The 26,833-nt window shown below is 37.1% G+C and overlaps 2 protein-coding genes across 6 annotated transcripts in view; one reads left to right on the forward strand and one right to left on the reverse strand.

Annotated features, from left to right (window-relative positions):
- Positions 1-4,055: 4,055 nt before the first annotated feature.
- LOC110450707 lies at positions 4,056-26,730 on the forward strand. 4 transcript variants are annotated; one of them, XM_021498367.1, is made up of 7 exons: positions 4,056-4,350; positions 12,700-13,080; positions 13,408-13,764; positions 14,222-15,022; positions 15,608-15,695; positions 16,553-16,890; positions 26,650-26,730. In XM_021498367.1, exons 1-7 carry the CDS (start codon positions 4,284-4,286, stop codon positions 26,703-26,705), a joined length of 2,088 nt encoding a protein of 695 aa, XP_021354042.1. In that variant the 5' UTR covers positions 4,056-4,283; the 3' UTR covers positions 26,706-26,730. The 4 variants fall into 4 exon arrangements, with proteins under 4 accessions (XP_021354042.1, XP_021354041.1, XP_021354043.1 ...); XM_021498366.1 differs by lacking the exon at positions 26,650-26,730 and adding an exon at positions 18,143-18,733; XM_021498368.1 differs by lacking the exon at positions 26,650-26,730 and adding an exon at positions 18,173-18,732.
- The window catches only part of LOC110450714, a 34,932-nt gene continuing 28,008 nt past the window's right edge, over positions 19,910-26,833 (reverse strand). For both annotated transcript variants that reach the window (XM_021498381.1, XM_021498382.1), the window contains exons 4-5: positions 25,305-25,602; positions 19,910-22,816 (exon numbers count right to left, since the gene is read on the reverse strand). In XM_021498381.1, the coding sequence (XP_021354056.1) occupies positions 22,584-22,816; positions 25,305-25,602 (531 nt within the window). In that variant the 3' untranslated portion in view covers positions 19,910-22,583. The remainder of the gene's footprint in view (positions 22,817-25,304; positions 25,603-26,833) is intronic.

A 26,833-nucleotide genomic window follows, 5' to 3' on the forward strand; every position in this document is an offset into this window, starting at 1 on the left:
ACGTCTGAAGTATGAATAGTTAGCGCAAATATGTTCAAACTGCAGAATTTTGCATACAATTCCTTTTTTTCTTGCCCAATGAAAAAGCGATGCATACTTTGAAAAAAAACATGAGTTGTTCCGTATTTTGTAAAAACCGGGGAGGGGGGAATGCGAACCCAATTCTTTCCTCCCTGTCGTACATCACACACACATAATTTTTTATTGACGTTTATTTGTTTATATTATCACAGGGAACTGATACTAACTAGAAATTTGGTTTCTGATGCAAGAACCTTAGGTTGGATAGATTTTTCGATATTGACAGCTTCCCTCCCTGTTCGTATATATACACTGCCGAGAACTTGTAAATGACATTTAGAGTGGTACAATTGTAGATGACATTTTAGCTTGTAGACGACAATAAGTCTTGTAAGATGACACTTAGATTTTTAGATGACAGTTATACTTGTAGATGACACTTAAGCTTGTAGATGACACTTAGATTTGTAGATGACACTTATATTGTAGATGACACTTAGATTTTTAGATGACACTTAGATTTGTAGATGACAGTTATACTTGTAGATGGCACCTAGACTAGAAGATGACACTTAAGCTTGTAGATGACACTTAGACTTGTATATGACACTTAGATTTGTAGATAACACTTGTACTTGTATATGACACTAAAGTTTGTAGATGACACTTAGACTTGTATATGACACTTAGATTTGAAGATGACACTTATACTTGTAGATGACACTTAGATTTGTAGATGACACTTAGATTTGTAGATAACACTTGTACTTGTAGATGACACTAAAGTTTGTAGATGACACTTAGACTTGTATATGACACTTAGATTTGTAGATGACAGTTATACTTGTAGATGGCACCTAGACTAGAAGATGACACTTAAGCTTGTAGATGACACTTGTACTTGTAGATGACACTTGTTCTTGTAGATGATACTTAAGTTTGTAAATGACACTTATATTTGTAGATGACACTTGTTCTTGTAGATGACACTTGTTCTTGTAGATGACACTAAAGTTTGTAGATGACACCTAGACTAGAAGGTGACACTTAAGCTTGTAGATAACACTTAAGCTTGGAGATGCCACCTTGACTTAGTCTTGTAAATGACACTTAAGCTTGTAAATGACACTTAGACTTGTATATGACACCACTTAAGCTTGTACATGTAGATAACACTTTGGCTCGGAGATGCCACCTAGACTTAATATTGTAAATGACACTTAAACTTGTCTATGCCACTTAGACTTGAAGATGACACTTTGACTTGTAGATGACACTTAGATTTGTAGATGACGCTTACGCTTGTAGATTACACTTAAGATTATAGATGCCATTTAGACTTAAAAATGACACTTAAGCTTGTAAATGACACTAAAATTTGTAGATGACACTTATACTTGTAAATGACACTAAAGCTTGTAGATGACACCTAAGCTTGTAGATGACACTAAGACTTGTAGATGACACTTAAACTTGTAGATGACACTAAGACTTGTAGATGACACTTAGCCTTGTACATGACACTTAGCCTTGTACATGACACTTAAGCTTGTAAGTGACACTTAGACTTTTGACTTATAGACGACACTTAGACTTGTAGACGACACTTAGACTTGTAGATTACACTTTGACTTGTAGACGACACTTAGACTTGTACATGACACTTAAGCTTGTAAGTGACACTTAGACTTTTGACTTATAGACGATACTTAGACTTGTAGATGACACTTAAGCTTGTAAGTGACACTTAGACTTTTGACTTATAGACGACACTTAGACTTGTAGATGACATTTTGACTTGTAGGTGACACTTATACTTGTAGATGATACTAAGACTTGTAGATAACATTTATACTTGTAGATGACACTTATACTTGTAGATGACACTTTGACTTGTAGGTGCCACTTAGACTGGTAGACGATACTTAGACTTGTATATGACACTTTGACTTGTCGATGACAAGTAGACTTGTAGATGACACTAAGACTTGTAGATGATTCGTAGACTTGTAGATGTCACTTTGACTCGTCGATGACACGTGGACTTGTAGATGATACGTATACTGGTAGACGATACTTAGACTTGTAGATGACACGTGGACTTGCAGATGGCACTTAGACTTGAAGGTGACAGTACCATTCTTGAGATTTTGCTTGTAACATTTGCTTCATTTTATGCTTGTGATATAGAATGTTTCTTGAAGTTTAGAAAAATTCCAGTTTGTGGTTGTTTCGAAATTTCATTTGCTGTTTCTTTTGGTAATTTTGGATGCGGTGTTGTTTGTGTGTCGTCGTTGCGTATAATTTTGTGCGTTTGATATTCGCCCGATATCTTCTGACGTCGGATCCCTCGATATTTATCATTGATATTCTGGGCAGGCTGATCTTCTGTTTAGATCTTGCTAAGATGTGCAGTGCGGTGATTGAGTTGTGCCATTTTGTTGTTTCTCGACCCGAAAACACGAGATTCAGTAACTTTTAATTCTCGTTGTTTCGTCTGTTTGGGGCGGAAAGGCGAATTTTTGGTTCGAAAAGACGAAACATCGAAATGATACAAATCAGCCAACAAAGTGCAGCCTTAAATTCTCAGTTGTCAATTAAGTAACTTCTTTCATCGTCTATCTTGATTAGACATATCTCCAGGAGGAACCAGTGTCATTGTTGATGTTTTAAAATGGTAGTTTCTACTTCTGCTTAACGCTCAGCAATTTAGGAGTGGGACGACTGGTTCGCCCGTTGTCAGTCTAATATGACCGAGAGGGGTGCGGTATGCTTCAGTGAGGTCGCACTATAAAGTCGGCATCAGTTCCGTGCTATCACAAGGAGACAAACACGAACATAACGCAGCCTCTCAAAACACACACGCATACACTACACGAGTGCATCTTTCACACAGGGGAGTACGTCCTTAAATGACCATAGCTGTTGATAGGACGTTAAACAATACTGAACCAAACCAAACCAATTCAGTCAGGCTGTGCTTACCTGTCGGGGTTTCTTTTCGCTTCTTTGTAGTTATTCATGATTTGTTGGGGTTTTCCTGCTCAATGTTCCTTCTATTGATTATTGTGTTTACTTTTGGTTTAACTAACTGTTATATAAAGGACACTTGCGTCAACCACAGGATATTGAACGTCCTGTAAGGAAACAAAAGCATTTAGACGACATAATTAAAAAACCATGATACATACAACAGAACATTGAACCGTTGAATACTAAGGCCGATCAGCAAAATAATCGTGGATCATAGATGAAATATATAATTAATATATAGGCGACACGTCCGAGTTAGCATTAGAGCAAAACGATAGATATTACATGTTTTAAGATATATTTACACCTATTTCTGAATCTTAGTTGAAGACGTCCATCTTGCTCGCCGCAGAAACCGGAAGTGACCATTAGAGCGGGAATTTATCTTGATGACCCTTGCTCTAAAATACTCTTGGAAGAATACATTAAGAGTTAAATGTCCTAAAACGCACGCTCTACTCCGGAGACACTTGCTCAGATATTCGGGAGAGAGATTAGAGTCTTTTCCTGAAATCCTACTATTTTATCACCGGACCTGCAACCCTGAGTTGTTTACTAGGGAGGAGGAAGAGGGGGGCACTTACTCGGAAATGGGAGACGATTAATTGTAAGTCCTATTGCAGTCTACTAGGGGAACACATGTCACAAAACAGTCAACAGGTTGTACTCTAGGGTTGAGGGAACACAAGGAATCCATGTATAAATAGATGAAGAGTTTATTCTAATGTTACAAAATAAACAATATTGTTCTTGAAAACGATATAAAGAATACAGCAACATTAAAGATAAAACATGTATTTTGTAATCTTTCTGCAAAACGGAATCAGGAAAAAGTGTTGTAGCAAAAACTCGTACCACGTAATGCTCGGCCGAGGACAGCAATACAAGAAAGGGTGATTGTCTCGGAGCTACGGCTGTGACGTCATGATGATTGATACATTAATTATCTGTCATTCGTTAATCCAAGTGAAATGAACCATAGCTGGGACTAATCGGATATGTGACGTGTGATTCAAAGACCCCACATACGAGCGCGAGGACTAGGCACGTGAGGGTGTAAGTAACGTTACCAGGGAGATTAGGAGACAAGTGGAAGATATCAAGTTACCAAACTTTCTAAACTTGATGGAGAGGATGTATGTCGGAGCCTAGCAATGTAACATATCTTAAAATTAGATGCAGCTGGACATACAAGCTTGTGAAGAGGGTTCAAACTGACACCAACGATCATGAATTACGTTATATGTGCGTTCCTGCCGATTGGTTTGATTCTTCAGTTCCTGAGCATACAGACCAGTGAGTATTTCCTAGATTTACAATGTTAATAACGAAAACTATTAACAAGAGAATATCTGAAGGAAATTACAAAAATTAGGTTAACTGCTCATATTTTAATACAGACAAAGGTAGATATCAAAATATTGAAAGTGGTCTTGGAGTATGTACTGTATGTCATTTAAATGATGTTGAAGATGAGTTGCATTTCATGTTAAAATGGCTATGTTATTTTGTTCTGCGTGTAAAGTTTTTGAAAAATTACCATAGAAAAAGCCAAATATGTTTAAAATGATAGAATTATTTAATATAAATAACACAAAAGAACTAGTCAATTTGGCCAAACATATCAAAGCATCAAATGTAAGAAGAAACCAATTAACATAATTGGTTACTCTTTGCGTACAGTTTGTATGGTGTTGGTACGGTATTGTATTGTGCTGTATTGTATTGTATTGTATTGTGTTGTGTTGTGTTGTATGTAAATATTGTAAAACTTGTAAATATCTCACTTATGAAACCGATATAAGTTGAAAGACTCAAGGTAATAAAGAAGATGTACATATGATATGCAAACGACCGAATGATCGATTGAATATTCTGCTTTTCCTTCCGTTTGCGTAATCTCAATATGGTGAAAAGAAAGATGGATATACAGTCAAAATTCCATCGGGAAAAATTCGAAACATCGGGACTTCGACTCACGAAAATTGAACATCGAACATCGAGATCGTGCACATACAGCAGATTGGGATTCTTATGTGACGAAACACAAGCTATCCATGAATAAAATATTAGTAGTGTGATATAAGGGAAAATATCCGGACTTTGCCGTAAGCTCGACACATCGAGAAATAGAGGTTTGACTGTATCAATTTGAAGTTCACCAAATTTCAGACTTATGAACTACATTTTAAGAAATACCATGCTAGTTCCCTTTTATATGCGCATACGATTTTCTTTTTATATTAGCAGTTAAGAAGGCCAGTACTCTTAAAACAGGCGGATATAATCAAGTTGTGCCAGAAATTATGCAAATCTAGACTGAACGTGTCACTCATAAAAACAAATTTAAATATAAAAATTCAGATTGGAAAACGAGTATCTTTTTGTTTTTGTTTTTAAAAGCCCTTCAGATTGATCTTGTATTGTTCCGGCTCATTGGGTCGATGTCGTAATCACTTGAGTGTGGCGTGTAAGCGATGTACGGGACATCTGAGGTCACCTTTGTACTGAGCAAAGGTCAAAACCCTAACTTGTTCACTGCGCAAATGACTAATCGACTTCATGCTAACGGTGCTGTAATTATGAACTAATGGCGCATCCGGGGGCGCCCTGACCTGTACGTTTACATGTTTGGTGTCAGTCGCCTGTCACACCAGGTACTTAGGTCTTTATGTTACGTTATAATGGTACATTGTAGTAATTAGGACATCATACAGTAGCATTGTCGATAAACAGGATATATTACAATGCGGAAACTTATAATATTTATTTATAAATCTAGAAAACATATGTCCCCCTTTTTAGATGCCGTTGTGTAAAAACATTAGTTTTTAAATTAAAATGTTATTATTTTCCATTTATATAAAAAAAAATACCGACGAAGAATGAATATTTCATACTTTTAGGCCAAAATTTATCGTTTAATTTATGAAGATATTGTAACCAGCTATTTTTGTCGAGTTAGCTCCCTTAGGAGGATTACTTAAGCTACTTCACTGCTATATATGCTTCTCCTTTACAAAGGAACGCTCTAATATAAAAAAACGGGTGTAATGTAAGCTAGCTTTCGTATAAATCACGGGTGTAATGTAAGCTAGCTCTAATATAAATAACGGGTGTAATGTAAGCTAGCGTTCGTATAAATCACGGGTGTAATGTAAGCTAGCTCTCGTATAAATCACGGTTATAATGTAAGCTAGCTCTAATATAAATAACGAGTATAATGTAAGCTAGCTCTCGTATAAATCACGGGTGTAATGTAAGCTAGCTCTCGTATAAAACACGGGTGTAATGTAAGGTAGCTCTCGTATAATTCACGGGTATAATGTAAGCTAGCTCTCGTATAAATCACGCGTGTAATGTAAGCTAGCTCTCGTATAAATCACGGGTGTAATGTAAACTAGCTCTCGTATAAATCACGGGTGTAATGTAAGGTAGCTCTCATATAATTCACGGGTATAATGTAAGCTAGCTCTCGTATAAATCACGGGTGTAATGAAGGATTGCTCATATATATATATAACGGGTATAATGTAAGCTAGCTCTCGTATAAATCACGGGTGTAATGTAAGCTAGCTCTCATATAAATCATGGGTGTAATGTAAGCTAGCTCTGATATATATCACAGGTGTAATGGAAACTAGCTCTCGTATAAATCACGGGTGTAATGTAAGTTAGCTCTCGTATAAATCACGGGTGTAATGAAGGATTGCTCTAATATAAATCACGTAAATAACGGGTATAATGTAAGCTAGCTCTAATATAAATAACGGGTATAATGTAAGCTAGCTCTCGTATAAATCACGGGTATAATGTAAGCTAGCTCTCGTATAAATCACGGGTGTAATGAAGGATTGCTCTAATATAAATAACGGGTATAATGTAAGCTAGCTCTCGTATAAATCACGGGTGTAATGTAAGCTAGCTCTCGTATAAATCACGGGTGTAATAAAGGATTGCTCTAATATAAATAACGGGTATAATGTAAGCTAGCTCTCGTATTAATCACGGGTGTAATGTAAGCTAGCTCTCGTATAAATCACGGGTATAATGTAAGCTAGGCTAGCTCTAATATAAATAACGGTTATAATGTAAGCTAAATCTAATATAAATAACGGTTATAATGTAAGCTAGCTCTGATATATATCACGGGTGTAATGAAGGATTGCTCTAATATAAATAATGGGTATAATGTAAGCTAGCTCTCGTATAAATCACGGGTGTAATGAAGGATTGCTCTAATATAAATAATGGGTATAATGTAAGCTAGCTCTCGTATAAATCACGGGTGTAATGAAGGATTGCTCTACTATAAATCACGTGAATAACGGGTATAACGTAAACTAGCTCTCGAATAAATCACGGGTATACTGAAGACTTGCTTTGATATATATCACGGGTAAATGAAGGCTTGTTCTTATATAAATCACGGGTATAATGAAGGTTTGTTCTTATATAAATCACTGGTATAATGAAGGCTTGTTCTTGTATAAATTTCGGGTATAACGGACGTTAACTATTATATGAATCCCGGGCAAAACGGGTATAATAAATACTTAACTGTTATATAAATTACGGGTATAATGTAGTCTTACAATTATATAAATTACGGGTATAATGTTGTCATACAATTTTATAAATTAAGGGTATAATGTTGTCATACAATTATATAAATTACGGGTATAATGTTGTCATACAATTTTATAAATTAAGGGTATAATGTTGTCATACAATTATATAAATTACGGCTGTAATGTCGTCATACAATTATATAAATTACGGGTATAATGCAGTCATACAATTATATAATTTAAGGATATAATGCAGTCATACAATTATATAAATTACGGGTATAATGCAGTCATACAATTATATAAATTACGGGTATAATGTAGTCATACAATTATATAAATTACGGGTATAATGTAGTCATACAATTATATAAATCGCGGGTATAATGTTGTCATACAATTATATAAATTACGGCTATAATGTCGTCATACAATTATATAAATTACGGGTATAATGTAGTCATACAATTATATAAATCACGGGTATAATGTTGTCATACAATTATATAAATTACGGATATAATGTTGTCATACAATTATATGAATTACGGATATAATGTAGTCATACAATTATATAAATTACGGATATAATGTTGTCATACATTTATATAAATTACGGCTATAATGTCGTCATACAATTATATAAATTACGGGTATAATGCAGTCATACAATTATATAAATTACGGGTATAATGCAGTCATACAATTATATAAATTACGGGTATAATGTTGTCATACAATTATATAAATTACGGGTATAATGCAGTCATACAATTATATAAATTACGGGTATAATGTTGTCATACAATTATATAAATGAAGGGTGTAACCTTACAGCAGTGGATTGTGTTTCTGAAGTCCAGATTAACATATTATGTCATGGTGTGATGGAGTTATCGTATCCTCTGGAGAAAGCCGTCGAGTAGACATTGATATTGATACCAAATATATGACTCAAAATTAACACTGATATTTATAGGTAAGCGATGAACTTTTCCCGGTATCTGTTTACGACAATCTTTTATCTAATTACAGGTGTATTAAAGGTAATCACACGTTTGTTTATAGTAAAACCCGCTAGGTGTGGTACCTTTATTGTAGGCTGATATCCTAACGAAGAGGAAGTAATCTCATGACTCACCAGTTATGTTTACCCAGTACGTACTACCCGTTTTTATAAGAAACAGATCGATAAATTTATTTTCGACCCATAACCTGAAAATGCAAAGGAGTCGGTTTATAGGTCATTTTCAAATACATTTCCTCCTTATGTCTAAATGTGGTATGCATGTAAATAGAATATGCTATCCAACTTCTACCTCTGATAAATCAGTTAGTACATGTTTAAATGTACGATATCTATTGCTTCGGTCTTTCGTTTCTATTGAAAGATTATGTGCCGATACTTTAGTGTATTATTTGAGCCAAGTTACGTTGGCATGCTTTAAGGCAAGTATTCATTTTGTGTATGATTAGGGCCATTAACTCAATGTGTATGTTTTTGACAAACTAGAGATTGTGTGTATGATTTCGGCCAAGTAGACATTGTGTGTATGATTGGGCCAAGTAGACATTGTGTGTATGATTTGGACCAAATAGACATTGTGTGTATGATTGGACCAAGTAGACATTGTGTGTATGATTTGGACCAAGTAGACATTGTGTGTATGATTTGGATCAAGTAGACATTGTGTGTATGATTTGGATCAAGTAGACATTGTGTGTATGATTTGGATCAAGTAGACATTGTGTGTATGATTTAGATCAAGCAGACATTGTGTGTATGATTTCGGCCAAGTAGACATTGTGTGTATGATTGGGCCAAGTAGACATTGTGTGTATGATTTGGACCAAATAGACATTGTGTGTATGATTGGGCCAAGTAGACATTGTGTGTATGATTTGGACCAAGTAGACATTGTGTGTATGATTTGGATCAAGAAGACATTTGGTGAATGATTTGTGCCAAGTAAACATTTTGTGTATGATTTAGACCAAGTAGACATTGTGTGTATGATTTAGACCAAGTAAACAGTAGACATTGTGTGTATGATTTGGACCAGATTTGAACCAAGTAGACATTGTGTGTATGATTCGGACCAAGCAGACATTGTGTGTATGATTTGGACCAAGTAGACATTGTGTGTCTGATTTCGGCCAAGTAGACATTTTGTGTATGATTTAGACCAAGTAGACATTGTGTGTATGATTTCGGCCAAGTAGACATTTTGTGTATGATTTAGACCAAGTAGACATTGTGTGTATGATTTCGGCCAAGTAGACATTTGGTGTATGATTTGGGCCAAGTAGACATTGTGTGTAGGATTTAGACCAAGCAGACATTTTGTGAATGATTTGGACCAAGTAGACATTGTGTGTATGATTTGGACCAAGTAGACATTGTGTGTATGATTCGGACCAAGTAGACATTGTGTGTATGATTTGGACCAAGTAGATATTGTGTGTATGATTTCGGCCAAGTAGACATTTGGTGTATGATTTGGGCCAAGTAGACATTGTGTGTATGATTTGGACCAAGTAGACATTTTGTGTATGATTTGGATCAAGTAGATATTTTGTGTATGATTTGGGCCAAGTAGACATTTTGTGTATGACTTGGACCAAGTAGACATTTGTGTATGATTTGGACCAAGTAGACATTGTGTGTATGATTTGGACCAAGTAGACATTGTGTGTATGATTTGGACCAAGTAGACATTGTGTGTATGATTTAGATCAAGTAGACATTGTGTGTATGATTTGGACCATGTAGATATTGTGTGTATGATTTTGGCCAAGTAGACATTGTGTGTATGATTTAGATCAAGTAGACATTGTGTGTATTATTTGGACCAAGTAGATATTGTGTGTATGATTTGGGCCAAGTAGACATTGTGGGAATGATTTGGGCCAAGTAGACATTGTGTGTATGATTTAGACCAAGTAGACTTTTTCTGAATGATTTGGACCAAGTAGACATTGTGTGTATGATTTGGACCATGTAGATATTGTGTGTATGATTTCGGCCAAGTAGACATTGTGTGTATGATTTGGACCTAGTAGATATTGTGTGTATGATTTGGGCCAAGTAGACATTGTGTGTATGATTTGGACCAAGTAGATATTTTGTGTATGATTTGGACCATTTACACAATGTGTATGATTTGGACCAAGTAGACATTGTGTGTATGATTTGGACCAAGTAGACAATGTGTGTATGATTTGGGCCAAGTAGACATTCTGTGTATGATTTGGACCAAGTAGATATTTTGCGCATGATTTGGACCAAGTAGACATTTTGTGTAAGATTTGGACCAATAAGACATTTCGTGTATGATTTGGATCAAGTAGACATTTTTTGTATGATTTGGAACCAAGTACATATGTACTGTGTATATATTATATATTAGATATAGATATTAAATATCATATAGCAACGGAAATTGACCGAGTCGAGCGTCGGCGAACAGACCGCTCGATTGGTAATTGTGTCCGTATAGAGTTTAGTCTCGTTCAACCATATCTTGTTGCCTGCGCAAGCTTGAATTACAAGTGATCAAGCGTCTGGTTGAACGAGACTAAATAAAGTTAGAATCCTGATCCGGTCGTGCTTTTGTCCTCTCCTGTTACATTATGTGTAGTAGGACGTCAACAGTTCAGAAGTTTATCTTTTACTACACTTCCTTGTGTCTCTCTTGACATGCCTATCGTGTACATATTATCTACCGGGTGGCCCTGCGTGGTAATAGGCCGTTAATTAAGACTATGTGTGACCTGACCTGTACGTGTGGTAGATAATGTGATACTATAAAAATGATGAGATAACACGAAATATTTTAACCGGGTATACGTTATGAAAGCAGCTGGAAAAGATGTCACTCCTATATATGTACGTACTTAATAAACGGAGCTTAAGACGACGTCTTTAAATATAAATAGATTATAATATGCTTCTAAATTAAGTATATAAGTACTATCACAATACTTCTGTTGGTGGCCGATATATGACAATTCGTAATTTCGCCCTTACAAAAAAAGTAAATAAAACAACACTTGCTAAACTTCGCCATGATCAAAGGCTTACAGCAATCGGCATATCGTCCATCCTCTATATCCAGTTACGCTCACTTTCACTCTCTACAACCCTGGAATATGTCATAGCAAAATCGAAGGCTAGGTGTGCAGCACACTGTGGATGAGACAAAAAGACTAGTTTGATCCTATGATATACGTCAAAAGAATCTCGCGGTCGCGTAACGGTAAAATTACTGGCTTTGAAATCGGGCGTCGCTCCTCTGTGATCTTCGAAGGACAAGTATCAGCTTAGCGATTGGTCAGTTTTTTTTTTACCTGACATCAGTCAAATAGCCTAGCTAGCCGCGTGCCTTCGATTGTGCTATGACATATTCCAGGGGTGCAGAGAGCGAAAATGAGCGTAACTCCTGGATATCGAGGATACATATTGTCCGCCTCTATCTGCCCTTTTGTAAAAAAAACAATTATGTTTTCGATAGTGATTTTAGTTATAATCCCTCTCAAAGAATGTCTCTTTGAATCCATACTTGAAACATGATTGATCTGGAGTGTAATGAATACAGGTTCAACATTAGATTTAAGACACGGGTTTGGAAGATTTTATTTTAGCGAAACTGGAGTTTCATAAATTTCACGGAAAATGATAACGAATTCAATATTTTTTTCTCTTACCATCGTCAAGACGTTGGCGTCATTTATGTTGTTAGATATGCAACGTCATAATGCTATGACGTCAGACCTCCCGTCTTAATTCTGACGCCTCGATGTGTGTTATTGGGTTAGATAAAAGAAAATAAGAAATGTGACATGGAAGTGTTCATGACATAACTTGGCAGCCACTATAGAAGTAAGGACGTCATTTCATTGTCATTTTATTACGTCATTCATGTTATCAGCGAGTAAATCAGCCGTTTAGAGTTATGACAGATTTTAGGAGAAAAACCTCTCGAGAAATTTTTGGATTATTACTCCATTTCACAACACATCTAGGTGGTGTACAAGTACGACGTAACATGAGTCTCTCATTGTTTACTTGCAGGAGCCCAGACCCGATACGCGTGTCTTCAGGGAAAACCGGGATTTTCGGGGGGATTCTTTTCTAGTCAGTCAGATGATGATGATTCACATTCATCGGAAGACCTGATGTCCCCCTCCTCATCGACAATGACGGGAACACTTGGATGTGGTGACGTGCCTGGCACGCGCATCCTCGTGTCTAAGGTCATCCACGGCACGGGAGGTCCGTTCGCGTCTTGTGGCAGCCCGAACGAGTTCTGTGATGATGTCCTATACAGTAATAGTCGGATATCAGTCATGTGTGATAGGAAGATCCGGTGTTTCCCAAGCACCACTTCTAAGCTGATCCCTCATTGTGGCACCAGCAGCAACTTCATACACGTGGAGTACGAATGTGTCAATCGTAAGTACGCTATTGTTATAAAATCACGTGAGTAAAGTTAGTAATAATACGTCATTGTTTCCGAAATGAAGGTACGGGAATATTTTCTTACCGGAAACCGGAATACATTGAGAAAACCACATTTGTTCCATAAGTGAAACACGAATTAGAACACTTACTTGGTAAACGTTTAAAAAACGTTTTACAAAAATTACGATTAAGCTCAATATATGGACCTAAAATATTGAGAAAACCCCACGAGAAAAAGCATACTATCAAAGACGTCAGCTAGAAAACTGTTATATGACTTACTATACCTTTCAAACCTTTGCTTTCTCGTCTTTTCAGCATGGTCAGTGTTTGATATTTGCCACGATTCCTCAACAAATGTCCTGTTGTCCACTTTGTTCATCACGTCCCCGAAAACCAGAAGTGGAGCTTCCACTTGCGAGTGTATAATAAAGGGCAAAGTTAATGGACAAATAACACTGGATTATGTCCAGTCCAACACGGACAGAGCACGATGTGACACCAACTACCTTCTAGTGGAGAGCAAGTCATCGGGCAACCAAACAGCTGTGAACAAGCAGAACAATATCTGCGGGAGGAGGACAGTCACCAAGGACGTTCACCAGGGCTCTGTCCGACTAACTTATGGAACAAAATCGGCATTTCTCAACGATGGCTTCCTGGCCAAAATTGCAGGTATGTGCCATTTTCTGGTCAAAATAATCGTATCCACATTTTAACTTCTTTCTAATTTATATGAATCCCAATTTTCAACTTCCTTTTTGAAATAAAATGTCAGAGTATAAACTTTCGGTTATCACCGACCGATATCAACTAGCCTATGCCCAAGGTAAAATGCACGTGGGAACTACCTGATATACTGTGATGTGTTAACTTACAACGCTGTTTTCCGATTCAAGGACTCAGATTGATATCTAATAACAATCTTGCTGTTTGTATGGTCCTGTATTTTAGTTGCGTATGCAACAGCTTAGGTGACTTCAAACAATAGTCTGCAAACCTAAAAGCTCCAAATACTAACTAAAATTGGTTGCTTTTTGTCCGTGTGATGATCTTTTACTTAAATGGAAGACAGTATATGTTAGAATGTTCCAATTCACATAAACATCCGTTTTAAATTATTGTATTACAGTGCCGGACGGTGCCTCACACGAGGTGTCTGTTCAGTGCGGTGCTGTGTTTTCAGAACAAGACCAACAAGCAAAAGCTCAAGGCGGCGCGAATGACCCCCTTTATAGACAAATGGGCGGGTACTTTGCCGGTCCCTACGGCGGTGCTGCCTACAACAGGTTTTTGACGACAGTCTCGCCATTCCAGAACCCATATTATGACAATAATTCTACACAAGGTTCGGGAAGGAATGCCGCACGTGCCTCTGGGCCTTGGGCCGAACGTGGACCAAGTGGACGATGGGGCGGTCAGAGACATCGACCCCCTTATTGGGACAGAGGTTACAACGATGGTCAACGATACGGGCCAAGGAACTACCCCCCGTATGGCCCCGAGCCTGTCAGGGGAGTTAACTCAACAGCCAGTAACAGCACTTCTCCGCAGGGCACCTTCCCTCAACACAACCGGCCGCGATTCTACCCCCCTGCAACCGTGTCACCGTTTTGGAGATTCATGCGCCAACGCCGACACAGAAACTTAGACCTCTTTGCTGAGGGTCCGATGTCTCGGCGATGGGGTTTCCCACAAGGTCCCCCATTGGGCCGTTGGCCACAGAACAAAGGTCCTCCTTCTCGAGGAGGTCCCAAGGCGGCGGTAAACGGCACCAAATCCGCACAGCTTCCGACTGATGTTGAATTCATTGGGAATTCTGCCTCGCGAAATACAGAAGCCACAAACAACCCAGTTCAAAATACTCCTCCTCATGTACCACAGGCCCACGTGAGCGATGACGTCAGTGACGAAAAGTTTCCTACTGAAGCAGGTTAGTGCTATGTTTCTCTTGATACCACGGCTACCATTAAATGAGCCCCCTTCCTAACTGGTTTCTTTTGGCCTATTCATTATATATATATACATGTAGTTCATCAGCGGTACCTGGTATACAGGACGAATTGAAAACTAGGCGAATATGCTTAAAAGAAATATTTAACGATTTGTTTTTAAAGATAAGTGATTATTTAATTATGGCAAGTCACTAGTAAGCTCGCTGAAAACTTGTTTATATTCAAATTTTGATAGGCGTCTGACCGTCAAAGATTCAGCACCATAACAACTCGAATGAGATTGATGGAAAATCAGAATTCTTACTTCAAGGTCACTATAAAGTCCTTAAATAGATAAATCACTTAGCATTTCCTTGTCATCACTCTACCACCCTTATTTTCAATCCGATTCCAATTAAACTACATAAAGGGTTTACGTACAAGTATAGCTCAAACGAGTTGGAATTTCAGAATTCTACCCTCAAGGTCACTGTTACTTAGAAAACTCGCTCTGTGGATTGCCCTATTGATTGCTTTTAGGTATTTAAGGCAAGGATGTTTATGCTTTGTTGTTTCCTCCCCAGGACGACTGGCGGCTTACATTATAGGAGGTACCGGGGCGGTTCTGTCGGCGGTCGGAGGTGTCGTCATGGTAATGCTCTGTAGCAGGAGGTATGTCACCATTAAATATAACCTCACACCATCACAACCCCATACAACTTTACACTCTCCCATGAAGATTTTTACTATCTCACATTTTCGATACAGGCTTATGTAGCATAACTAGTCGATTGTTTCTGTCCGACGTTTGGATGACTAGTTCGAAAGCACTCTGTTACCTTTATCAGACAAATGACCGGTTCGGTGCAATTATATTGCATTCCAGTTGCTCCATTATATGATGCGTCACAGATCTTGTATCCTATTTTGTACACGCATTCTGCGATGTATCCTAGGGTGTACAAGAATATTACGAGGCGTCCAGTGGGACTTCATGACTGTTGCTTTGCCTTGGTCACGATATATCCTCATGATGATTTCGGATAATCTCGTGATGTAAAGGATGGACACATGGCTTTTCAATTTGTTCTTCTCCTTACTTGGCCTTTTCTCGTTCTTCACTTTTCTTTCAAATAGTTTTTGCTTGTTCTTGACAGACCTATCCATATATCCACATGATTTCATTGCTCTATTCACTTTTGAAGTGATTCTGCTCTTACAATTTGTCTGTTGTTCTGTGACAATGGTATTACACCTGCTGAGCAACGTGTGTATCACGCATAACTTCTGATGCAAAGTCCTTATGCGCCTTTTCCTATTGACCAATGCCTTCACGTTTCCGTCATTGGCCGATCCATTCACTTGTTGGTGTGCAAATTCAAAAGAATTTATCATTTCATTGGGATTGTTATAAGGCTTAGATTAAGTCTGCTCATTTCTACAGTTCATTAGAAAACAATGTGCAAATTTTCGAAATTAAATTCATGTAAATAATTGATTGACAAATTGATATTTGTATCACTTGACAGGAAGAAGCGGAATGCCTCAAATAGCAATGAAGCCGACTCGCAGGCGAATGCTGGCCCTATATACTCTCTGCCGACCCACAACCTTGGGCGCGTGCACGTCAACGCTGCATATGTAAGTGACGGGGAAGGCTCTGAGGGGGGTTGGAGCGAACTGGACCTTGACGAACCCGCAGATGGCTATACTGCCGCTTATACATCATCTCGTGTCGCACGAGAAGATAGGAACGCTACCGCAACCGGAAGTGGAGTTCGTCCAACTGCGGCAGATTTATCAAGTGGAACTGTACTTGGAATATCAAACTTGGCCTGTCCGAATGCAGGAGAGGCGAGTAGCAGCGGTGAGCGGATCTACGATAATAACATCTGAATATTTCGGAATGGTTTTTAAAAATCTGTTTTCGTCAATCCTATTGTTGTAAACAAGTGCTAACTTTGTGATAATGTTAATTTGCTTCATGCGTATGTGATGGTCTCATTTACATTAGAAACGTATGAGTCACGTCCTTGACGTCTTCCCTTGTTATTTATGCCTTCTGTATTATGTCGCAAACAAATAAATTCTTATTCTTATTTGATTATATATACCACTTTGAGGAGGTTTGTAACTTATTAAAATATTGGATTAGAACAGGCAATATTTCATATTTGAGGGACTTTTACCGTATCAGAATCAAGGCAATGTTTTTATGAAATTATTCAATAGATTCTGTGCTCAATCTAGCCTTTTATAACTCGTTAAAATTATGCGACACAGTCAAATGAAATTCTAGACATTGTAATCGATGTTCAGCTTCTAGTCCCTTTATAATTCATCCAAATCATGTACTGAGCACGCAGTCTGAGTTTAAGCATGTGAACAGTTTCATGAATACAGTTCCTCAGCTAGGTGTCATCACGTAGGACGTGCACAAGTCAATGTGTAACTAACAATCAGGTAGTGTTGAAGATTAACATTCGTATGCCATTTTATAACAATTTTCGGAGTCCGACACAATATGTGACAGAAACTACCAATATCCATAAAGATAGCCTTTTCTCCCACCCTTCACAGGTGTGTCTCCCGTTTTAGCCGGGAAAGATCAGCTTGTCACCCCCTAGGGGGGAGGTAGTCTCATGCCGATTAGCACGTGTTCAATTGTGATGTCATTAAAATATGTCACTGGCAATTGTGACGTCATCAAAAGTGAATGACGATATTCATACCCCACATGTGTTTTTGTTTACAAACAGACAACTGTCGTTGGAGTTGTGACTGAAATAATAGGATTGGAGAAAAATAATCATCCCCTACCTTGAGGGTGTAACAGAGAAATCCCAACCCTCGGGTTGATTGTTTTGGTTGTCTATCCCTCGGCAGACCCTCGAGTTAGACAACCAAAAAACATCACCCCTGGGGTTGGGGATTTCTCGGTCACACCATCAAGGTAAAGGAAGATTCTATTAGTCATTTACGGAAAAGACTGAATGGCAGATCTGCGTAGGAGTAAAACCATTACAACAATCATTTTACTGTCTGTGCCACACTCTACTGTGTTTAACCATATCGTGTAAGAAATCAGCGTCTGAAAATATTGCAAAATTCTTTGCTAGATATCATCAAAGCCATTCAATCTTCTTTAGTCCCAGGCCCTCAGGAGGGTAGAACTGATTGATGATTTTTTGATGAAGCAGTTACCTGCGGTGTTGAAGTTCTAACCTAGAAAGCAGCACAGAAATTCGGAGAGATGATAACGCAGGACTGAATTGACATTCCACGAGCAAAGTGCTGGCTAGTTACTTCATTTCAATGCAAGAAGTGTTAATTACTCAGATAGCATTGTAGGACGTGATCCAATATCCATATTAAATTTACCGAAAACTAGATTATTGGTAAAGGTGAATCACCTAACAAAGATATCAACTCTCCCCAGAAAACAGCTTGGACAACACATCTGGAAGTATGGAAGCTCGTATTTTACACATCAGTACCTGGAAGAACGCCAAAGTGCTTAAGTTTATTCAAGAAAAAGAGAACGAATTGACTTTTCTTCCAAGCATCAGTAGTCAAAGGCTATCCAGCTGAAGATCGGTGACCAACTCATTGAGACAATCACAGCTGTTTAGAGTATGCATTTATCGTTCAATAAACTCGGATAAACAGGTAAATTGTTGCAAGTATATTAAGTGTATCCCACAGTTCAACAATACATTTTTAGGCAAGGATTTCATGCGTTCACTTGTTCCTACGGTGATATGCCCTGCTCTGTGATATATTTGATACACTACCAGGTATGTAGTCGTCTGCATAGGGTTGGTTTGGTTTACTACTGTTTAACGTCCTATCAACAGCTATGGTCATTTAAGGACAGGGACCGAAACACTGCAGCATATCTGATTATCAGTACTCGACAGAGACCACATCACACCAGTTGAAAGAGACGCAACGTGTTTTAAGGTTTGAACAATGTTTTACTGAATGAATACACAAGGATACAAACTTAAGTCAAAACCAATAGACAAGGACATATTTTAGTTGCTATTTTTATATGGGTTAACGACCTCACAACACATCTTAGTGATGATAAGGTTGTAGTTGCTACAATGCTAGCAACGTTAAAATTTACACTGATATTTCATTCATCCACGTCGACAGGACATACAATTTTGTTTTGATAAAGAAATGTCTCAAGACAACTGCGTCAACTTTTACAAATGACGAGAAGAATATTGCTTCATGATATATAATAAGTTGAAAAGGTTATACGACACCCTGACCACACAGAACTCAGTGTCGATAAAAAAAAAACAGCTGCAGAAGAAAAAAGAAACAGAAAATAAAAATAAAAACATAGTAAAAACTGGATACGGCACCAGTTTGTCCGCATGGATATAATGATGACTAGAAGTACTAAGAAAGGAAGCACTTATTAACAAACTACAATGTCCGACACCGTATTGTAATTTTTCAATGTACTACTGATCTGTTCTGGATTGATGAAATGTCAATACGGTACAGTATTGGTATTTTTGTTGGCTTTCTGCATCTACTATCATACTTGTTTTAGTAGGGGCTTCCTTACTTTAAATTTTCCGTTGAAGAACGATCAGTCTCCAGTGTTGGCTGTAACCCTGTATTAGCACGATTATGCTAGTTTATAAAAAAGAAAGTCATCTGATGAAGTCAAAATTGTCAAGTTGTAACTTCATAAACTGTTTTTATGTACCGTTTCTCTTTGGCTGTATTTTACAATTTTGCAATTTAGTACAACAAACTTGGAAGATATTGCCGTATAGTGCAGTGAATGTTAATTTTTTTTCGAGTTTCTGCATCGACGTACTAAATGTTCAAATGATATAAAATAAGGAAGTGAACACATGTTGAATGTTATCACTGGTATTTTATTAAATAACTCCCTTATGTTCATATGTACAATGTTTACAATCGAATCATTATAGACGTAAACCACTATAGTTTACACCGGTTCTCATACCCGTCTTGTTCTCCTAATATACACCCAAGCAAATCCATACTGATGATCACACTATATCCCTGAATGAATTATGTTCACAATGTATGTAATAAATATGTGTAACTTCATTCAATCATTACAACCTTTACGCATTTTTTTCACCTATCATACAAAACCACTCCCGAACTAATTCACTGTCAAATCGTGTTTAATCTATAAGTGTCATGAAGTCGCCATGTACAATTAACACAATTCATGGCGTTTACGTGCATGGTCAATAAGTGCCATGATAATGACGTATACAATCAACACGTGTCATGGTGATGACGTATACAATCCACACGTGTCATGATAATGACGTATACAATCAACACGTGATGACACGAGTCTAACGTGGCATGGTGATGACTTTTACAGTCAACACGTGTCAGGATGAGGGCTCGGCTAAATCTCGGTCCAATTACTTAAAAGTTTATTCAATTGAATATATCAAGTGGTATAAATGGTGAAAAATATCATCTCCAATACCATTATTTGCTGATGATGATCTTTTCTGAATGCCACAATACTTACAGTATATCAAAATTAAGTTTCAATGATTGTGAACAAGTCTGTCAGTGTTCCACATTTGACTGTTATCCCCTTTGTTAGGATAATGAACCTCGAAACCGAGCCAATATTTATCTAAATTAAAACCTAGCACCAAATATAATTTAACGCAAACAAAATAAGCTAATGTACGGCGAAAGTGATATAAGTGAATTTCAAAAGAAAGCGAGAGGGCAGAAAAAGGTCCATGCTTTGTAACATCTCCGTCACAAATATAACTTGTTAAGTTGGTAAAAGTAAAACATATATATCTGATCCACTTTGTGTAGCTGTAGTTTTGTAAATGCAGTATGTTTAAACTAAAGTTATTATAAAATTGCATTCAAAGACTCATTGTCGATCACACAGCTACATCTTTATTGATACACTCCTACGTACCATCACATATATGGTACAGAGTACACAGCAAATATACATGATCAGGGCCTTTACATACATGTAGTCCCCTAGCATTGAAATTGTAAATTGGAATGCCTGCCTTTCCCATGAAAATTACATTACTATTTAAGTAATGAATTTTCTCCCTTTAATACCACCTAATAAGAACGTGACATATAACATAACTTGAGTCTATATAATTATCGAGTAACAATTACTAAATGGGGTATGCGTACAGAACGCGATCTTTCGAAAAAGTAATAGTTGCACGTGGTATGATTTGAATCTCCACAATAAATACAATTAAAGAACATTTGACCAAATATCAGCCAATGAGGAAATGTCAAGATCATTATAAAGAGGCTATTCAGCGGTATACGTTTAGAGGATGTGAACTTTCGATATCTCACCAAGTAAGCTGTCAGGAAGGACATAGTCAAACCTCGTCATCATCCACATCATTGCAATGTCCAGGAATCGGAGTGACTAACTATAAATTCATGTGCCGTCTTCATTAACCCCAAACGCTCATAGCTATGGAATACTTGGAACCCAAGCTGACATGACAAGGTTTAAACTATGCTGCACTGTATACGGAGTTTATTTGCTGCAAAAGAAATTTTGCGATCACCGAATATATGGGACAATGGAAATTGATATTACGGTGGTATTTTATAATTAGATTAATGGTAATGGAATATGTCACGTCAACCATATCAATAATTGTGTTATAGAACGCAATGTGTAAATTAAGCTATATACAGTGGATCATTTTCAGGATTATCAAGGAATGAAAAACTGCCACGCTGATTTATTTTCTCGTCAATAAAGCGTAAGTTGTAGGTCTGCCTATACTGGCAAACATCGAAAGGACGAGGACTGAACTGGTTTCAGTGACACTGGATTAAATCCTAGTGTGTATTGTTCTATTTCTGTATCACCTAATACATGTATTACACGTAATGAAGCAGGCATTATCTTATTAACAGAAACGTATAGAAAAGGTACAATTCAAGTAGTTCATTAAACACTGAAATGAAAACTTGAAATGATTTCCAACGGGACTATACGACAATCGCTAATATTTCATTATTTACACGTCACAGGTCTGCCAACTTGTGAACGACACGTAATGTGTACAGATATATAGTGCGTAGTCAGATTTGTATCAGTTGAAGGTGACTAAATATACTGAAAGGCAATATAATGTTAAACATTCAAATCAAATTTGAATGAGTGCGATCAGGTAGCAGTTTTTCATCCATTAAACATTGTTTTGCTGTAACTAAAACTTTTTCAAAATTAACTTGTAGCTTGCATATGTGAAGTGCGACAACTCTCACAGTACTAAGACAGAGTTATCGTCCATTCATCTATACATATATACCCCGTTCTTCAATGTTTCTACTTGTATCATTCAAGGCATATTACTTGAGATCGTTATCAAGATGAATTACATTCATTCAACACTTTCAAGATTCACTTGAAACCAATAAGCAGCGTCTTATAATTCCGTTAACGTTGTTGTTCTCAGTATAAGCTGCATGATTATATTGCATTCTCCACGAGTTTTGCGCCGTCTTTTCTTATGTAAGTCATCTGACCGGCGTAAGACTCGGCCTTACGTTCAAAACAGTCCTCATGTACTTGCGAAGATGACTCATCTGGTGAGAGGACATCTCCTGCCACATGGAAAATAGCTTGCCACTGGCTGCAATGTCGTGAAGTAAGTCGAAATGATGCACAAGGCGAAGATTTTCATTGTACATAGAATGTGCCACCATCTTCTTGGATCCCTCATCGTTAGCCACAATGACGACGACATTCACTGAAAAGACAAATAAGGAACAATATTCTCATGTTATCTTATCAACACAAAAAATAAGCATACTCATGAAGATGCAACTGAGTTGCATCCCTCCAATCTTACGTCGAAAAATGTACACATTCCAAGATACTGTCAGTCATCTGACCTGCAGGAGTCAGGATAACGTGATTAACAATATGGAGACAGTTTTAAGATTATCTTATCAACACAAAGAATAGGTATACTCAGGAAGATGCAACTGAGTTGCATCCCTCCAATCTAACGTCGAAAACTATACATACTCATATTCGTGCACAATTCCTTCATTCCATGATACTGTCAATCACCTGACATGTCAGGATAACGTGATTAACAATATGGAGACAGTTTTAAGATTTATTTCATAGCGATACGCTAATGAGAAATAAATTAGAAACTAATACCACAGCGTCTAAAAAAAAAGGACACATCCGCAACCTAAAATATATTCTAAAAGACAACACCAGAAACAAGGAAACACTACCACTAAAGGACAACGTTATGAAACTCAACAAAGAGCCGGATATGTAGTCATGTGCTGTCAAACGCTGAGCGTTACATTAACCGTATGTGTTACCCTCATGATGTCAAATTTTAATAAAGTGAGAGCACGAGAAATCCTTCCATGAATGGGGATTTATACCTGAAAATATGTCTGAAACTTACATTAATACTGGCCAAAATGACACCGGTTTATATGATATTGGGCATTCCGCTGATTATTTGTAAGGTCTTTTTCTGCACTTGCGACCTTTATATAATGCCTAAAAAATTGACAATTACCTGCTAAGGCTATCGTTAGCAAATACGTAAAACAAAATATCAAAGGGTCATTCTGGAACTCCTCCCTTTGTTATTTTCAAAATGCTTGGCAGATGTGCTACTTTGCTACACATGTGCATACTTTATTTGATCAAAATTGGTGTGAGGGCAGAACGCCAATCATGATAGGCGATATTCGATCTGTCATACATGTATGTTCTGGAGATGATAGTCTGCCAAGGGTTTAGGTAACATATGCGTGCCACATTATACAATAGGAAAACAGTCACATCCCGTTGTAATGTACATGGTCCGGTCACGATGTACAGTATAACCCAGACAGGTATATTGATTTAGTCACAGATTCATCTACACGACCTATGTGTCATTTTTATCAACATAATTAAAAATATCTAATAATAGTCATAAATAACAAGGCATACAATCCTTATCCAATGTTTTGTTAGAAGAATTCCAGGAGAGCGACTGACACAAATTCATTAAGCAAACAAAACGGGGAAGCAAGAGGCCAGATTAGAATAATTAACTGCAAATATCCAATCGAGTTTTTTTAAGTGTAGACAATAGATATCCCCATGCATACCAATCCAAAGAACAAACACCGATAAGATTGGATTCGAAATTACATAAAACCAGAGGAAAAATAAAAAATAGACGGTAAATAATGTTTTCAATTTAAAGAGCAATAGAGTGTAGACAATTGTCTACTGTTGATAAAGAATAAAATAGAGTAAGCTTTCCAGAATCTTACGAAGCTAAGGCATCAGCTACTAAATTTACAATGGAAACAATGCCCATCATAGGAACAATCAATGGGATCTTTGTCAAATTTTAAAGTATATATCGGTGAAATGCAATAGTCAGCATTATTATATTCGGATTGGTTACTTGACCAATGAAATAACTTAACATAACACGTGACTCGATTAAAGCCAGTAACGATTACTGGTAGATACTTGACATGAACGTTACTTAATTGAATCGACGATAATGACGCAGTTTATCACTTGACCTAACGAACGCTTACCTCCTTCAGACCAAGTGCAATGATGCCTAAGGACACATGAACAGGTTTGCCACATGAACTAGTTTTCTACAACCTAGTTCACCACATGACCTTGTTGTCCATGGCCAAGTTTACCACGTGATCTAGTTCTCTTGGTCAAGTTTACCACATGACCTTGCTGTCCATGGCCAAGTTTACCACATGATCTAGTTTTCCATGGTCAAGATTACCTTATTATCTAGTTCCCATGGTCAAGTTTACCACATGATCTAGTTCTCCTTGGTCAAGTTCACCACATGACCTTGTTGTCCATGGCCAAGTTTACCACATGATCTTGTTCAACATGGTCAAGTTTACCACATGATCTAGTTTTCCATGGTCAAGATTACCACATGATCTAGTTTTTCATGGTCAAGTTTACCACATGATCTAGTGTTCTCCATGGTCAAGTTAACCACATGATCTTGTTTACAATGGTCAAGTTTACGACATAATTTAATTTAATTTAGCATATGACTTTGTTAATTATATTTATTATAAGACTTACAGTGTGACGTGCCTTCTTTTGTTGGAAAAAACACCATGCTGATTCTGAGATATACCTAGTTTACTATATTACCTAGAATACGGAGTGACTTAGGTAGAACTTCACAGAACTAACTAATTAGCTAGTGTACTGACCTGTGATCGTCCTTAGCACTTTAATGGCAGCTAGGTGTAGATCCCAACCATTGGTTTTACCAGACGACACCTCACAGTCACAGATCACCACGAATAACTTAACCGGAGGCACATTCTTGACGTCATTTAGGTTTTCTATGATAAAGAATGGGTTTGAGGCTAGTTTTACTTCGGTAAAATTCTTAAGCATCGCTTCAATCAATGAAGTAAATATGTTGTTGTTTTCTTTTCTAAACAGGAGCACACACATCTCGTTCCGCAGGAAAATATGTTTTGGTGTCGATCCTCCAGATGAGCCCTGTAAATACAAAACAACGTCTACGTACTTTTTTTTTTATATAATATAGCAAACAACAATGGTTCTAAACGATGTTAATTTCCTGTTGATTCGCCATTTTCGCTGATCCCATTTTCCACATTAACGATTCGTAGCCATTGATTGCTCATAAACGGTTACTGCATTTCTAATGAATATCGAACAGAAACAAAAATATTTTGCTAAGTTCGCCATATTAGTAGATCTAATAGCCAGATAGGTGTCTACGTCGTACTTTCTTCATCTTTTAAATTAAAACGATGATATATTTTATTAATAAAATGACGAAATATTTGATTTTGGTAATTTTATTACAAGACGCACTAAAGATGGATATTTTGAATAATTTTCACCACTTTCAATTGATTCTCGTTTATCTGAAAAGATATATATTCAGAGATATGAAAAAATCATTAAAAAAAAACAAAAGTGAACATGCTCAATTGAAAGTTATTCATATTTGTGTTATTTCAAAGACAATAGCTCAGAATAAACAAGGAAGTAATCAAACAGTTGCAAATCGTATAGCATTTGAACATAAAAACCATAAACATATTAGATTATCTATCCTCTCAGGAGTTGCTCCCTTACAAGCTTATCATCCAATATACAAGTAGAATCTTCATGTTACGGGTTCGTCTTGCCTTATTTTCATTTTTACAACGGTGGTTAGAAGGAAGACAGGGCGAGTTTAATCAATTTGTAACGAAATGGTTAGGACACTATATCAACAGCTGTCTCTGATACACGGTATACATGTAGATAGCTAATATAAAAATCATGACAGAAATACAATATAAAATGTATGTACCTGAACGATATATTCATCACACGGGTTTCATATAAAATATCAATATCTCAACTTTCACATGTAAAGGACAATAGATGCAGCTAAATGTTTACTGAATACATTAAACGTGTTGCGTGTCACATATGTTTTACACTATTGTGATTTAAAGCTTATCACAGGTTCACGATTTGTTGATACTACAAGTGAAAGTGTAATTACTCAAATATTTTCATTTTAAGGAAAAGATACATCAAGATATCCAACCACAACTATTCGGAAGACAACAAAAAACTAACTAGAACATTCATCAGCGTAATATCACCAACACAAACAAAACCAAAAGTGAAATGAAAGACATCATGAACCCAATCAGAGGTGGAACAAAGTGCTCCGGAAGTGTAAGCGTTGTCATAACCACATGTG

This window comes from Mizuhopecten yessoensis, unplaced genomic scaffold, assembly GCF_002113885.1.
Source record: "Mizuhopecten yessoensis strain PY_sf001 unplaced genomic scaffold, ASM211388v2 scaffold5459, whole genome shotgun sequence".
Taxonomy (NCBI): domain Eukaryota; kingdom Metazoa; phylum Mollusca; class Bivalvia; order Pectinida; family Pectinidae; genus Mizuhopecten; species Mizuhopecten yessoensis.

Bases quoted from the DNA above. Each gene is read 5' to 3' on its own strand.
- LOC110450707 (XM_021498366.1), top strand. From the start codon at position 4,284: ATGAATTACGTTATATGTGCGTTCCTGCCGATTGGTTTGATTCTTCAG. The intron at 15,023-15,607 runs GTTAGTGCTATG...TTTCCTCCCCAG, and splicing joins AAAGTTTCCTACTGAAGCAG to GACGACTGGCGGCTTACATT. The intron at 15,696-16,552 runs GTATGTCACCAT...ATCACTTGACAG, and splicing joins GTAATGCTCTGTAGCAGGAG to GAAGAAGCGGAATGCCTCAA.